This window comes from Scomber scombrus, chromosome 1, assembly GCF_963691925.1.
Source record: "Scomber scombrus chromosome 1, fScoSco1.1, whole genome shotgun sequence".
Classification (NCBI taxonomy): domain Eukaryota; kingdom Metazoa; phylum Chordata; class Actinopteri; order Scombriformes; family Scombridae; genus Scomber; species Scomber scombrus.
In genome coordinates, this window is record NC_084970.1 from 37545188 (window position 1) to 37562389 (window position 17202).

Below are 17202 nucleotides of genomic sequence, written 5' to 3' on the forward strand. Positions count from 1 at the left end.
GTGACAGAGACGTGTTGCTGGTTACACTGCAGGTTCAGATGTTACTCACAAAATATAACAGAAGAAGGTATGATGCATTATTATTCTCTAAACTGTCATTTTATGAGAATTAAAATCTCCACCTTGAACACTGATAAACACCTCAGACAAACATACTGTCCTCATACACACGCACCTGTTATACTAATGAACATTAATAATGAAGACAGAAACGTACATTCATTTCAATCAGGAGATACAAGTGAATAAAAAGAAAGACATTTATTATAACCCTCCTGTTGTCCTCAAGTCAAGGAAGGTAGGGAGGAAGAAGGGAGGATGGAAGGGAAGAAGTAAGGGAGGAAGGAAGGAAGGAAGGAAGGACAGAGGAAAAAGGAAGGTAGGGGGGAGGAAGGATGGAAGAAAGGGGGATGGAGGAAGGAAAGAAGGAAGTAAGGAAAGAGAGATGAAGGAAAGAAAGAGAGAAGGACGGGGGAAGGACGGAAGGAAGGGAGGAAGGAAGGAAAGTAAGGAAGGACAGAGGAAAGAAGGAAGGAAGGGAAGGAAAGAAGGACGGAGGGAGGAAGGAAGGACAAAAGGGGGATGGACGAAGGAAAGAAGGAGCGAGGGATGGAGGAAGGAAAGAAGGAAGGGAGGAAAGAGAGAGGAAGGAAAGGAAGAGAGAAGGAGGGAGGAAGGACAGATGGACGGAAGGAAGGGAGGAAAGAAGGAACAGTCAGAACAGACGGGGTCAATTTGACCCGGGAGGACGACAGGAAGGATAATACAATGAGAGAAAACAAAGTCTTTAGTAATAGACAAAGCCTTTGGTGCTTGAACTCTATGAGGAAATCCTCCCAGAACAGCTGCAAAAAAATAGGTTCCCCGTGAAGTTCAGACACTGGTGATTACTGATGAGTCAGATGAGAAGATGGTAGAATTAAAGGTGGACTGCTGTGACTGGGCAGAGATTAGGAGATGGAGGGGCGCACACGTAACAGCTGTAAGTCAGACTGAAGCAGAGAGAACGAGAAGCATATTAAAAAAGACTGTGACTAGATAACAGGCTAACTATGAAGTGTGGCTTTTATTGACAACTAGGAAATAAATGAGCATGAGTGAGAGAGAGAAGGCTGGAAGAGTTAACTCCCTGAATGCCTTTATGAAATAGGTTCTTCCTGACTGAACTTTGGCTGAGCTTCATTTGTCTCATTTTACACACATTCACCTGCTGATCACGTTTATCCAACAGCACAGCAGCACACTTTCATTGTTTGCTGTCTTTTTTTAAATATGTATCTCTCTCTCAGCTGTAGTCTGGCATGCAGCTCCACCTCCCCTTCTTCACCCAGTCTCAGCAGTATCAGTATTCCCATCACTTCATCAGACATCAGTCTCATCTGAAGGGTTAGGGTTATGGGTTATGGGGGGGATCAATCTCACTGCTGCTCAGGGATGATGTCCTTGTCCAAACATCAATGACTATCATTTCTATTCATATGATAAACACTATTCATCTTTCCATGTTTGTGTTGTTGTTGGAATATAAAATGCACAAACAATAAAACTATGATCAGACCTCATGATTAAACTGATAAAGATTTATACTGTGTGTTAATGTTTGACTTCAATTGTTCCAAAGTTCAGAGCTGCTGTTCTGTGATCAGATTTCCTTAAAGAAGACTTCAGATTAAAGATGAACACAGAGAGACGAGACCTTAAAAACCTCCTGCTGTGAGTTACATGTTTATTCTTCTTCTGGTTGGTGTTCTGGTTCAAGCTGCTGATATATTTCACCTTCACTCATCGGCTTCATTAATCTAAAGGTAACGTAGCAGACAGTTTTCATCATGTTTGTGTGTTATGTTGCTTTGTTCACTGCACTGGTGAAACGAACAAAACAACAGAAGAAATAAGAAAAACTTCATTTTGCCAAAGCTGAAATTCAACCTGCTGATAATATATAATATTAGAAACATCTGTACAATAAAATTCACACCGGGACATCGATCATCATGAACCTAAAAAATAAGTTTGTATTTATTACTAGACTGTATTTTTCTGACACTGTAGTCAGTCACAGCTTGATGATAATGTACATTGACATTAATATTATTATTGTACTGCCCATTGTTCCACCTGTGCTAAGCTAGCAATATATACTATAAAATTAGTTTTATGAGCATGAGTATGTAGTTCACATAATATAAAGATTTGGGTCATTTTCAAGTGGTGCACCACCCTGCTCAACAATGAAAACTGGGCACTAAATGGTTTGGGTACGACGACATTCATTCTACAAAACTTTAGCTAAATATAATGATTAAGAAAATATACAGTATACTTATATATACCTTTTATATACTTTTAAAACAGCAATGTTTTCAAAAAAGGACCTCAAACTGTTTCAAATGTGTTTTTGTAAAACTGGTTCTTGAAGTCAAGAACTACTAATCCACAGTTACAACAGTCCACAGTCCAACAAAAAGTTTTTTTCACAGGTGGATGGTTAGTGATTTACAGGTTATAAAACACATAAAATAATAAGCTTAAAACAAGGTCACAGGAATACTGTTCAAAACATCTTTGAATTCATGATATTCAGTTATTTAACCAGACCAAGAGCACAACTGTAATAATTACAACCATAAATATAGTGAAGTAAAAATATAATGATGTATATGTAAGTATTTGTTACAATGAAAAAGGTTAGAAGCCAATTGAATAGCAATAAAACAGTAAGTGCTATGTTTTAAAGGTGGATCATGAGTTAACCGTAATGAGTGCTTTATGAAAAGTCACTGTCCTGGTAGTGCAGAGAAGAGACTGAACAGTTCTGCAATGTTCTAGTCCTCCTGTTGGAGCACGGATGAATGCTTCATGCATCACTGGGCAGGTCCTCTAGAAGATAAACTACATGTCTCCTCAGTGTCTGTTTTAGAGAGATGGGAAGTTGGGTTGTTAGCTCTGTCTCTCAGTGGAGTTCGAGGAGCTTCTAACTGGAGAGTGAATTAACCTTCCATTATGGGAGTAGTGTGAATCAGAGTAACCAGAATCACATTGACTGAACAATTGAAATGGGGCAGGATGTTCTGATCGAAGTCTTAACAATTCCTCTTTGTGTGAGCAAGGACTTAATTCTGCTGAGTGCAGATCTTCTACATATGCAAGGATGTAAAGGAGGCAAGCATGTTGTGCTCTAAGGAAATCGACTTTGTTTTCTGGGGCTGCTTTGCTCTGACAGGCAAGGTTGATTTGCCTGTGGAAGTTCAGAAGCAAGCTTAACAAACATACTTTGGATGTGATATGTGCATGATACCTGTCTTTGAGTAGTGAGTCTGCTTTCCTGCACTTACTGAAATCCTACCAGCTGATGAATTAAGGGTAGCCAGGTTCTAGGTTCTGTCCTGGGGAATATATAAACTGCTCTACACATGGGTTCTCCATTTGTGTCTCTGTAATGGACAGTGGGGTTAAGCAATTGTCTAGTATAACAAAACAATGTTTGTTGTGTGGCAGACACTTTGTAATGTAGCTTGGGCAGTACACTATCCTAACTAAACAATGTGGTGGTCTATACTATGGGGAGTAGCTTCCAATGGAACAGGAGTAGGCACAGCACCTTCTAGTAGCGCTAGTAAAATATTGGGGCCAGTAAAGGCAAATGCAGGTTCATGTGAGTAAGTCTGCTTACCCAGGATTTAACATGCACAAACTGAGATGAAAGTTAGTAACACTGTCTCTTAAAGTTGTATTCTATTGCTGAACCAGAATACTTACAATTCCTACAGAGAGTTAAATCTGAATGGCTAGTAGCATTATGAGGGCCAGCTTGCTGTTGCAAAAATTGAGGAATAAATGAATTCTTACCCAATAATCAGATAGTAAAAAGTTTACGGTCTAAGGTTTGTTTGTTTGTTTTCATTATTGGAAAATTCATCGTTTAATTTCTCTTCATACCTGAACAGTATTTATTTAAATGTATTGCTTCTGCCTTTTCCTCCTCCTGATTTTTGTCCTTTCTGTCTCTACTGATTACTGTGTCCTCCAGAGATAACGAGCGCCATCTATTGGACATCATGCAAACGTGCAACATGAACTCTATGGATCAGTTTCAATATCTCTCTCTGTGTTTCCTCTGCAGGTGAAGGTAGAATGACTCTGTGACAGGATGTGGATCTGAATTCACCTGGTCAGTACTTTCATATCTTGTTCCATGTAGCTGACTCCACCACCAGATCATCTCCATTTAAACTGAGATGTGTCTCCATACTGACAAATGAAAAGTCACTGAAACATTCAAAAATGTATTAAACATTAAAGATCAGTGGCAACCTTTAAATAAGTTCTTACTTTGGCTCCATCTGGTGGTGAAATGAATAATGACAGGATGTTAGACAGCAGTGCAGACCTGTGTGATGTGCAGCTGGTTGTAATGAATGAGCATGTTGTTGTGTTTGTGTGAAGGTGTTTCTCTGCTATGGATCAGTGTGAGGACAGAGAGGAGGGAGTCCCTCCCTCTAAAAGCTCTCTGTGTGGGGAACATGACAGCCAGACCAAAGCTCAGAGGTGAGATGAGGATCTCTAACTGTCCATCACTGTTCTCCACTCACATCACTCCTCCATCATTATTCACACTCACTGTCACATCTGACTCTCAACTACTGAATAATAACTCACAATAACAAAGAGACTCTTTGATTTGTTAATTGTTTATTTGTATCAGGATGCAGCAGCAGAGAGCAGACTCGCCTGAACCCAGCTGTGTGTCCATGAAGAGTGACTGGTCTATGGGTCACCTTATTGACATTAAAGATGGACAATCTGCTGATGGAAGGTAAGAATTTAAAAGTGAAGTTTGTTATTATCTGACTCTCCTGAGAAGAGAAATCAATATATAGTGTCAGCAGTGACATCACAGTGTACACCTGCTCTACAGTCACATGTCAAAGAGTTCAGTGTTATAAGACACCAACATGGTCACTATATCAATATGTGTGTGTAACTTTGAAAACATCACATCAATAATCAGAGCAGCAGCTAACTTGGATGTGTCTGTATTGAGCTAACTTCAAAGATGGACCCTGCTGAGCAAAGGTCAGAATATTGATCTCAGGATTGATAAACTGACTGAACAGATTTATAACTGACAGAAAGGATTGTTAGACACAACAATGTTTTTAATTTATAGAAGAAGATAAAAAAGTCTAAAATGTTTCATTAAAGACAAATCACAGAAAGAAAGAAAATACGATACAATGCATGTTATGTATACATGTTTCCTTTTCATATAAGTGTTTACTGTCATAATTAATAGAAAAACCTTTGGTAAAGAGACAATGAATGGTTTCTCGGGCCACATTAAAATCAAATCAGGACACAGAAAACAAAGTGAAAAGGTGTGTTACATTTCAGTGTTTGTTGTCTTGTCTGTTCTTTCATGCAGCACAATCCATCTCATTAAAACTGCAAACAGTCCCTCACAAATGGAACTAAACATACAGTCAATAGTACTGTCCCTCAGCCACAGGCTTATTTAATACATCAGAGGATGCCATTAAGGCAGTTGCTTTACTGAATGACTGTGGCCTTCGGTCCAGAGTTAATATTGTCAGATGGTGCCCAACCTTCACCGGGCATTTAGACCCTTAACTGCGACGCCTTCCAGTTGGTAGGTTGGCAGTGGTGGCCAAATCACTGGAGGATCTGATCTCTAACTGTCCATCACTGTTCTCCACTCACATCACTCTTCCATCATTATTCACACTCACTGTCACATCTGACACTCAACTACTGAATAATAAGTCACAATAACTCAGAATGAACTACTAACTTTGTGAGTGAACAAAGAGCTCAACCACTGATTAGTCAACTAATCAACTAAGATGAGACAGCATCTTTCATCAGATGACATTTTGATGAACAGGAGAATGTTTCTCATCCACTGTCTTCTTACTGATTTTCATTCTGCTTCTAAAACTACAGCTGCTGACAGTCTGCTCAAAATTCATCTTTTTAAACTCTTTGATTTGTTAATTGTTTGTTTGTATCAGGATGCAGCAGCAGAGAGCAGACTCTCCTGAACCCAGCTGCGTGTCCATGAAGAGTGACTGGTCTATGGGTCACCTTATTGACATTAAAGATGGACAATCTGCTGATGGAAGGTAAGAATTTAAAAGTGAAGTTTGTTATTATCTGACTCTCCTGATAGGGGGAAATAATATATAGTGTCAGCAGTGACATCAAAGTGTACTCCTTTGCAACAGTCACATGTCAAAGAGTTCAGTGTTATAAGACACCAACATGGTCACTATATCAATATGTGTGTGTGTGTAACAAAACATCCATCCATCCATTGTCTGCCGCTTATCCGAGGCTGGGTGACAATGGCATCAGGCTAATCAATGTAACCCAAACATCCTTCTCCCCAGCAACGCTCGTCAGCTCCTCCTGGGGGATCCCGAGGCGTTCCCAGGCCAGGAGAGATATATAATCCCCCCAGCATCTTCTGGGTCTACCCCGCAGTCTCCTCCCAGTCAATAGTACTGTCCCTCAGCCACTGGCTTGTATAATACATCTGAGGATGCCATTAATGCAGTTGTTCATCTGAACGACTGTGGCCTTTGGTCCAGAGCTGATGCCCAATCTTCACCGGGCGTCTTGACCCTTAACCATGACACCCTCAGTTGGCAGGTCGGCAGTGGTTGCCAGATCACTGCCCATCAGCTCCAGGTCTCTATGCCTCTTCTTCCCTTTTATGCCAGAGCCAATAAGAGTCTCTGCTGCCTCCCCAATCCTGCGCACAGCTGTTTTCCGCCCCTTCCCTGATATACCCAGTGCAGTGAGCACTGTCCACGCAGACTGTCCCAGGAACCCTCTGCACCCCACTTCGACCCAAAACAGCCATGCTTGCCACCCTTTCTCTCTGTACCCCAGGACAAGGTCTTGGTACTTCAGGCTCTTCCTCTCATGGGCCTCGTCACAGGCTTCAGTCAATTCCAAAAGGATGACCTTCTTCACCTGCTCTGACCAGATGACAATGTCAGGTCTCAGTGCTGTTTGGACGAAGAGAATGCAATCTCCTTCCCACATCTGCTCTCATCTTCCACCCTCGCACCTTCTGGAGGATGTTGGCTCTGGTCCTCCTTACAGTAGATGACCGTTCCCCTTCCTGGATAAACTGCAGTGATGTTGCTTGAGGCCTGTGTCATTGTTGTGGTCTTGGGCAAGTGTGCCAGCTTCCCTCGGTTGCTAGTTCCACGGCTTTCACCTTTCGCACTTCTTGATCCCACTGCCACACCTTTGCCTGGACCATTATCCTTCTCTCCTTTTGCATTTGCCTTACCCCACTGATGAAAGTGGGCAGTTCCCAGCCCCTGCTGACCTTTGCATGGGTTCCCGATGATGTCCTTTAACCTCAGTGAGCTTTTAGCCTGTCTCACTGCCACATCTGCTGCCCACTTGCAGCCTGTCCTAGTTGTAACTCCATTGCCCCTAACCAGCTTGTTTCTGGAGTCTCTGAGCATTATTGTACTGGGAGGGACTCCAAGCCCCTGCCTGAGATGCTTTTTGATGCTTCTTTCCATTCCTTCAACCACAGTCACAGGCATTTCATAGACTGTTATATCCGCATCAGCCTTGGCAGCAGGATAAACTTCATTGTCCCTTGTGGGAAATTTGTTGTAGACAGCAGTACTACGGGGCTGCAAACACAGACACATAAAACACCAACAAAGAACGTGAACAGAAAATACAACAACAAATGATAGTGTACCCAGTCACTCCTGATCTACACAGTATTGCACTTGTCCCATATATTGCACTTAACTCGGCTGAAGGGCACAATAACTTTTTCAAAGCATTTCATGACAGCACGTTAGTGTTATATGACGATAATCACATCGGAATAATTGTGGACATTCTTCCAGAGTGCAACATCATCTTACTACTTTCCCAGGCATTTGATGGGGTTCTCCTTGATGGTTGGGATAGCATCTCCTTGGACTTGACACTTGAACACGTCACCTTCCCCTTCCTTATCACCATGCTTCTTGACTTCTTAGGCTTGAAAATTCTAGATTGATGTGTTTAAGTAGCCATTCTCCGTCATGTAGGCTGTCATCCGTCTTGCCAAGACTGAGATGAAAATCTTGGCCTCTACACTCAGAAGAGAGATCGGTCTAAACTGGCTGATCTCGGAAGATCCCTTCTACTTTGGCACAAAGCGGGCCTCTGCCAGGTTTTCCAGGTTGCTGGTATGGTGCTAGTATACGCTGCTTGATGCTGTGTTCATCCATCTGAAAGTAAACTGGAATGTTTATATAATTAGTTATTGAGGTTAACACAGATTGTTGCTGAGCCATAGAATTCCTGTGGAACATCCTCACTTCCTTCTTCTTCTGTTGACTCATGACCAAGTTGCCTACCATTGTCATTATCTGTTCTGAAAGATTTCTGTTTAATTCTGATGATTAATCCTTCATTTCTTTGGTTTTAACTGCATGCTTTTGTCATTGTTTTATTTGTACCAGGCTGCAGCAGCAGAAAACTGACTCTCCCGAACACCCTATTAAATTTAATATTGGACAATCTGCTGACATCCAGTAATCAAAACAGCATTTACTGAAGTCTATTTTGTCATCACGACAGAACATCGTTAATAAGCTGTGTGCAGATTTAATTCATTAAATGTCCTTAAACATGATGTTTCCTCCACAGAGTTCAGCAGCAGAGCTCAGAGGTTCCCAGTGATCAGTCTGTACAGCAGCATCAAACACACCTGGACTCCATATTTATGGTGTGTACATATACTAACAAACTTTTTACTATTAAAGAGCAAGTTTGCAGATTTTCAATCAGAAATGTATCATTACAATGTGGGTAGTGCATGCAAAAGAACATTGTTTAACTTCCCTCCATTTTGCCTGCACCCAGAGTACCCAACTCAGTTACTGGCAAAAATCGTGATCTGGCGGTCTTCGGAGATGTGCATTAGACAGCTTTGTTTCCCCATTTTCTGTTGTGGTGCCCTCAAGGACAGTACATCCTGGGTCTTTCAAAAAACCTACCATGTGGGGAAAAAACAGACAGTAAAATATCAGCATATTAGGAAGAAAACTTGTTTCACGATACAAGGCTGAATATTGCACTGTGGACTCAGATACTACAGAGTGCGGAGGAAGAAAAAGAGAGAGAAGAACACTGCTCTGCAACAAACATTGCAGTTTGGTAAACCTGACTGTTTTCTAACAGAATAAAGAACAGTGACTGTGTTAACCTATGTGTAACTTGTGTCAGCATCCAGCACCATGCAGCCCTCATAAATGTGCAATAATCCACATAACTGACTCCAGCACACCATTACAGCCACGGTGAAGAGATATTCGCAGCTCACTCACTGTCTACATTGCTCTGCTGGCCGTAACACACATCCAATCAGACTGATTAGACGAAACACGTGCAGTGCTTTCTGGTTGTTGTAGCATTTCTCGTTAAGAGAAGTATGGAAAATGTAAAACCTTTATTTCAAAACTAAATGGCACATTTCTACTGTATAGGTGACCTAGTTTTTTATAAAACATCATATTCACAGCTGAGATTTTTTCCTTTAGCTACATCAACGGCAGATGAAATACTAAATTAGAATTCAGGTCCTAACAGTGTCCATGCTGCTCTGTTTAGACCAGCAGGCCTTCAGACTGTAAAATTAATTACATGTTGTTTTCCACCAGTTTAAATTAACTGTTCACTTATCTTTCTGTTCCAGCTGCTGGAGGAGAACATCGTCACTTTTGTGAAGAATGAGTTGAAGAGAGTCCAGAGGGGTCTGAGTCCAGATGACCCAGAATGCTTAGAGAGTCAGAGTGAGGATGAGGAGGTGTTGGACGGTGAGGAGGAAGAGCAGAGGAAGAGCAGCAGAGAGGCATTTCTGAAGATCACACTGCACTTCCTGAGGAGAATGAAGCAGGAGGAGCTGGCTGAGCGTCTGCAGAGCAGTAAGAGGATTTTAACAGATTTAACATGATGGAGAGGAAATGGAGGCAACATGGGAGAGGTTTATATTTCAAACTCTGCTGTAAATATGCTGCACACATCTGCATCAGATCAGAGGCTGTTTGTCCTCCACTGATGAGCTGAATAAAACTGATGGAGGAGGAAAACCTACACAGACACACTTACATGTTCAGATTTCTAGACTTTCTGTAGGATCCACTCACTGATTTCATTTGTTGTTTGTTCATTCAGGAACTGGTGCTGCAAAGTGTCGGCATGAACTCAAGTCTAACCTGGAGAAGAAGTTCCAGTGTGTGTTTGAGGGGATCGCTAAAGCAGGAAACCCAACCCTTCTGAATCAGATCTACACACCGCTCTACATCACAGAGGGAGGGACTGCAGAGGTCAATGATGAACATGAGATCAGACAGATTGAAACAGCATCCAGGAAACCAGACAGACCAGAAACAACAATCACACAAGAAGACATCTTTAAAGCCTCACCTGGAAGAGATGAACCAATCAGAACAGTGATGACAAAGGGAGTGGCTGGCATTGGGAAAACAGTCTTAACACAGAAGTTCACTCTGGACTGGGCTGAAGAAAAAGCCAACCAGGACATACACTTCACATTTCCATTCACTTTCAGAGAGCTGAATGTGCTGAAAGAGAAAAAGTACAGCTTGGTGGAACTTGTTAATCACTTCTTTACTGAAACCAAAGAAGCAGGAATCTGCAGGTTTGAAGAGTTCCAGGTTGTGTTCATCTTTGACGGTCTGGATGAGTGTCGACTTCCTCTGGACTTCCACAACAATGAGATCCTGACTGATGTTACAGAGTCCACCTCAGTGGATGTGCTGCTGACAAACCTCATCAGGGGGAAACTGCTTCCCTCTGCTCGCCTCTGGATAACCACACGACCTGCAGCAGCCAATCAGATCCCTCCTGAGTGTGTCGGCATGGTGACAGAGATCAGAGGATTCAGTGACCCACAGAAGGAAGAGTACTTCAGGAAGAGATTCAGAGATGAGGAGCAGGCCAGCACCATCATCTCCCACATCAAGACATCACGAAGCCTCCACATCATGTGCCACATCCCAGTCTTCTGCTGGATCACTGCAACAGTTCTGGAGGATGTGTTGAAAAGCAAAGAGGGAGGAGAGCTGCCCAAGACTCTGACTGAGATGTACATCCACTTCCTGGTGCTTCAGTCCAAACTGAAGAACGTCAAGTATGATGGACGAGCTGAGACAGATCCACACTGGAGTCCAGAGAGCAGGAAGATGATTGAGTCTCTGGGAAAACTGGCTTTTGAGCAGCTGCAGAAAGGCAACCTGATCTTCTATGAATCAGACCTGACAGAGTGTGGCATCGATATCAGAGCAGCCTCAGTGTACTCAGGAGTGTTCACACAGGTCTTTAAAGAGGAGAGAGGGCTGTACCAGGACAAGGTGTTCTGCTTCGTCCATCTGAGCCTTCAGGAGTTTCTGGGTGCTCTTCATGTCCATCTGACATTCATCAAGGCTGGAGTCAATCTGCTGGCAGAAGAACAAAAAACATCCTGGTGGTCTGAAGCGCTTACAGACAAACCTGAACCAACCCGTTTCTACCAGAGTGCTGTGGACGAGGCCTTAAAGAGTCCAAATGGACACCTGGACTTGTTCCTCCGCTTCCTCCTGGGTCTTTCACTGCAGACCAATCAGACTCTCCTACGAGGTCTGCTGACACAGACAGGAAATAGCTCAAAGACCAATCAGAAAACAGTTGAGTACATCAAGAAGAAGATCAGTGAGAATGTGTCTGCAGAAAGAAGCATCAATCTGTTCCACTGTCTGAATGAACTGAATGATCGTTCTCTATTGGAGGAGATCCAACAGTACCTGAGATCAGGAAGTCTCTCCACAGATAAACTGTCTCCTGCTCAGTGGTCAGCTCTGGTCTTCATCTTACTGTCATCAGAAAAAGATCTGGATGTGTTTGACCTGAAGAAATACTCTGCTTCAGAGGAGGCTCTTCTGAGGCTGCTGCCAGTGGTGAAAGCCTCCAACAAAGCTCTGTAGGTGCAAACAGAAGAGGAAGAAAGGAGAACAGAGTGACCAGGATCAGATAAAGAACCATAAGACAATAATAATATGCCCATGTTGTTAATCCGGCTCTGCTATAATATTCAGTTCAGAGTACCACATTTACATATCATTGTTGGGTATCAATGATTTGCATTTAGAGCAGCCCAGATTATTTTGGAATGGATTTTAATACACTAGATTTGTCAGTTTAACATTTATATTGTGATATCTATTCCAGCAGAGTATAACAAAAATGGTTTTCAAGATTAGTAATGCTATTAACACCAAATCCCTACCCTACTTGTGTTATGTAATTTAAAAAATAATAGATATTGGAATAGTATCAGACCACTATGGCCTAATTTTAAGTGGATGCTGACTGCAGCTCACTAAATGGCTGTCGGTGTCACTAATAAGAAGGAATTTTTACTCTGCATTAAAATAGTGATGATGGAGTGCGAGCACACCTGCGAGAGCAAGCAAAAGGATGCTGATTACAATATATACTGTAGAACCTTTAATCTTTGCTCAAAGAAGAATATTAATGATTGCAATTGTTTCCTTTTGTTCCGCTGATTCTTCTTCAGGTTGAGTGGCTGTAACCTCTCAGAGAGAAGCTGTGCAGCTCTGTCCTCAGTTCTCAGCTCCCAGTCCTCCAGTCTGAGAGATCTGGACCTGAGTAACAACAACCTGCAGGATTCAGGAGTGAAGCAGCTTTCTGCTGGACTGGAGAGTCCACTCTGCGGACTGGAAACTCTCAGGTCATTATAGTACTACATTTTTAAAGTAATATTATTGCTTCCCCCGATTTCTAGTTTACATGAAGAGTTTTTGATACGAAAAAGATTTTGTGTAATGTCTGAGGTGAAGTGTTGTAATATCAAGTGTGTAGTAGGTAAAATTCCTTTCAAGGGCTGGCCCTAGGATTTTGGTGGCCCCAAATTACTCCCAGCACAATCACCAAATCACACGCACTGATCATAAGTGAATGAACACGAACACACACACACACACACACACACACACACACACACACACACACACACACACACACACACACACACACACACTCGAGATGGACAAATAAGTTAGCAACAAATCTTTTACTTTATTTGAAAACCATGTCTATCATAAATATGTCAAAATAGGGAGGTGGCAGATGGAATATCAGTTGATGATGTGGAAGGCTGTGATACCTCTGTTATAAACTCTGCGGCTGCAGTATCATGAGAAGCTTATTAAATTAACTGTTATGTGTGTTCAGTCTGTCAGGATGTGTGATCACAGAGGAAGGCTGTACTTCTCTGGCCTCAGCTCTGAGCTCCAACCCCTCCCATCTGAGAGAGCTGGACCTGAGCTACAATCATCCAGGAGTCTCAGGAGAGAAGCTTCTGTCTGGTGGACTGGAGGATCCACACTGGAGACTGGACACTCTCAGGTATGGACAGACAGGTGGACACTCTCAGGTATGGACAGACAGATGGCCACTCTCAGGTATGGACAGACAGGTGGACACTCTCAGGTATGGACAGACAGGTGGACACTCTCAGGTATGGACAGGTGGACACTCTCAGGTACGGACAGATGGACAGACACTCTGACTAACTGATGGACTGTAGTTCATGTTTAATGGTGGATATGAGTGAAGGTGTTTGATGAGTGATTGTGTCTTTGTCTCTTCCTCCAGGTTGGACCATGGTGGACCAGAGAGACTGAAACTTGATGTGAGGAAATGTGAGTGTGTTTCCAGTTTGACTCATGAGAACTTTGAGAAAAATATGTAAAAGAAGAGAAAAAAGTTCAAAATGATGGGAAATGTGTTTTGTCAGAAATGGGCGTGGCCTAAACTGACATTTATCTTAAACCAATGAATCCATGAAACAGAAATTTCCTTCTGTTCGTCACAGTTCAGGAGTTAAAAGAGAAATGTTTATAAATGTCCACATGGTGGCGCTACCTGCTCCAAAATGTCCCTCATGTCTCTCCTGCAGATGAAGTTCATTCATTCATACTGACTTCAGCTGTTTGGAGCATTTGGACAAAAATGTGTTTGTAACAGACGACAGTTTGATATGAAAATAACAGACTTGATGTGTAAAGACCTTCACTTTACACCAAACTCAATTAAAAAACATGAATATTACCGACTTAAGTCTGAATTTGGTTAAACAAAAATTCCCACTTGCTCTAAAGCAGTCACATCTCATGGGCTCCCTCGGTCATGGAGTGTCTCAGTTGTTATGGAGATGGTTTATGTTTGAATGGTCTAATGTTGGTAATTTTGAGTAAAGTTGTTAAATCACCAGATGATAAACTGCAGTTGTATTGTGTGGTGTTCTTGTCCTGTCCCATCAGATGCCTGTGAACTGGAACTGGACACAAACACAGCACACAAAAATCTCAAACTGTCTGACAACAACAGGAAGGTGTCATGTGTGGAAGAGGATCAGTCGTATCCTGATCATCCAGACAGATTTGACTGCTGGCCTCAGCTGCTGTGTAGAAATGATCTGACTGGTCGCTGTTACTGGGAGGTCGAGTGGACAGGAACAGTTTTTACATCAGTGAGTTACAGAGGAATCAGCAGGAGAGGATGCAGAGATGACTGCGAGTTTGGAAGGAATGATCAGTCCTGGAGTCTGGACTGCTCTGATGATGGTTGTTACTCTGTCTGGCACAATAACAAAAAAACATCCATCTCCTCCTCCTCCTCCTCCTCCTCCTCTGTCTCTAACAGAGTAGCAGTGTATGTGGACTGTCCTGCTGGTACTCTGTCCTTCTACAGAGTCTCCTCTGACACACTGATCCACCTCCACACCTTCAACACCACATTCACTGAACCTCTGAATGCTGGATTTGGAGTCTGGTCTGGTTCCTCAGTGTCTCTGTGTCCTCTGTAGGAGGGAGAGTCTCTCTGTGTCTCTGTAGGAGGGAGAGTCTCTCTGTGTCCTCTGTAGGAGGGAGAGTCTCTCCTGTGGACAGAAATTCTGCTGACTGAAGATCAGCTGCTGAAATCAAACATCACACACTCTGCACTGTGAAGCAGATCTGTTTCAGACTCAAACATTCAGTTATTTTTCCTTCTACGTGATTCATTGATTAGTCTCAGTTGACTCTGCTGTTGTTACTGTCAGGATCCAATGAGCAGCATGCAGCTTTATTCATGTTTTAATCAAATAACATCTGTCCAGATGTGGAAGCCCACAGTGTTTTGTGCTTCTCATATGTATTTTATCTCACCATTATCAATAAAAACTATTCATGTAATCATTGTTGAAAGCATCCTCACTTTACTGATACAATGGATAATATAACAATATAACAAACTTTTAAAATACAACACATTGTTTTTCCAACCTTTTTGTCTTTTGACGTCTTACAAAAAGCAGTGTGTAGTCGGCTCACATTTCAGATGTCTATGAGTTGTTAACAGCTCCACCAAATAGTGATTTTTCCCTCTAAACTTCTCACATGGTTTCATTTCAATAAATGTTCAAATTATCCAATATTTCGGCATAAATCAAAGATTAGAGAAAAAGGTCAAAAACTGGAAACAGGTTACATCTAATCCTGCCCCAACACCAGGAGAGGCATTAAAATAATGGTTGTGACCTTCTATTTGAACAGTAAAGGTGCTGAAATTAAGTCTATTAAACGTAATTGAAATTAAAGAACAAGTTTGTTCTTCACAAACACAAATGTTTGACAGTCCAACAGAAATGGTGTTTTGATGCCATTTCCCCCTCAGATACAGTCCTTAACAGTGTAATAAATCAATTTTATTCTTCAATGAATTCAAAGAAAAGTTTCCACTGCAGCAGTTAACAGCCCCCCAATGAAAGATCCTGAATAAATTGGTCCATGGTTAAACCTTGTTGCTGACACCTGATGTAAGGTATTAAAGACATCAAACAAGTAATACAACATTCACAACACAAACTAACATATGTGAAGGTTGGCAGTGAATATTTGTTCAGATTCTGCAAAACAAGCTGGAAAAATCATATCTGACACATTATTATAAATTACATTATATGACTTTATTTGAGCTCCACATCTGTCCTCTCTCCTTCTGATCAAGGCTGAGATAAACACAAAGTAGCTGTCCAAAGGTCAAACATCACACTCAAAGACACCTGTAATGGAAGAAATTAGAAAATCTGAAGCTAAAAATAAACACAGAGATGTCAGATGTTTGTGTTTTGGATGAAAAAGCATCAAAGTCAAGTTGAACCAAACTGCTGAGTGATGTTGTTGGTCAGAGATATTAACAGCAGCTGATGATGCTGAGCTGATCTTTAGCTCATTAGATGTTCAGTTGGCTCCATCTAGTGGACAGATAGTAGAACTACATCATGTGATGTTTGATATCTGACACTGACTGGGTTTCTTTCTACAGGTTAGACTGGTTTTGACTTCAGTTACAGTCCGATATGGTAAACTGCAAAAACAAGGTGTAACCCACATTAAAATCAGACAAACTAACACAAATAATACATTATAATCCATAAATAGATTAAATAAGTTAAAATGTACATAATTAATTAATTAAGTCAGTTAAAACATGGTTTGATGATAAATGAATGGGGACAGTTAAAGCCTTTAAAAGTCATAGTGACGCTTCTTTTAAGAGAACTTTGCACCTTCCTGATACAGCAGAAGCTCACAGAGCAGAGAGGCAGAAACAAGCAGCAGAGGAGAAAAAGAGAGAAAAATGCTTCTAAAAAGAGTTAATATAGCATCTGAAAAACAAGACCTGCCTGGTTGGGATTTGCTTAAAAAGCACCTTCAATAAGCCACAGAGGTTTTGGTGAGTTCTGACCAATTTAATTACACTTTTATTTATGTTGTTTATATATTTGAACACTAGCGACCAGCTGATAATATAATAGTATGAAGAAAGCCTTTAGTACAACATGTTTAGCAGTTAATGTATTTTTTTGATTAAGGAAAATAGTTTATAAATGTTTTTTGTGTTAGAAGAAGCTGAGTTGAACAGTGTAACAAAACGTGATGATGAACAGTGTTTGTAGAGTTTAATTAATTTAATTTAGTAAAGTAATTAATTTTGTTTATGACCTATCGTACTGGTCAGGTTTATGTTCCTGTTAGAAGTTGTGTGGAGATTGTCCCGCAGTGTGTGAGAGACAGTACACACTTACGG

The 17202-nt window shown here is 41.5% G+C and overlaps 1 protein-coding gene across 1 annotated transcript in view; it reads left to right on the forward strand.

The window, feature by feature from the left end:
* The window catches only part of LOC133978586 (NACHT, LRR and PYD domains-containing protein 12-like), a 114189-nt gene that overhangs the window by 12081 nt on the left and 84906 nt on the right, over positions 1-17202 (forward strand). The window contains exons 2-4 of the mRNA XM_062416893.1: positions 8698-8776; positions 9746-9974; positions 10225-12028. Coding sequence (XP_062272877.1) covers positions 8698-8776; positions 9746-9974; positions 10225-12028 — 2112 coding nt within the window. The remainder of the gene's footprint in view (positions 1-8697; positions 8777-9745; positions 9975-10224; positions 12029-17202) is intronic.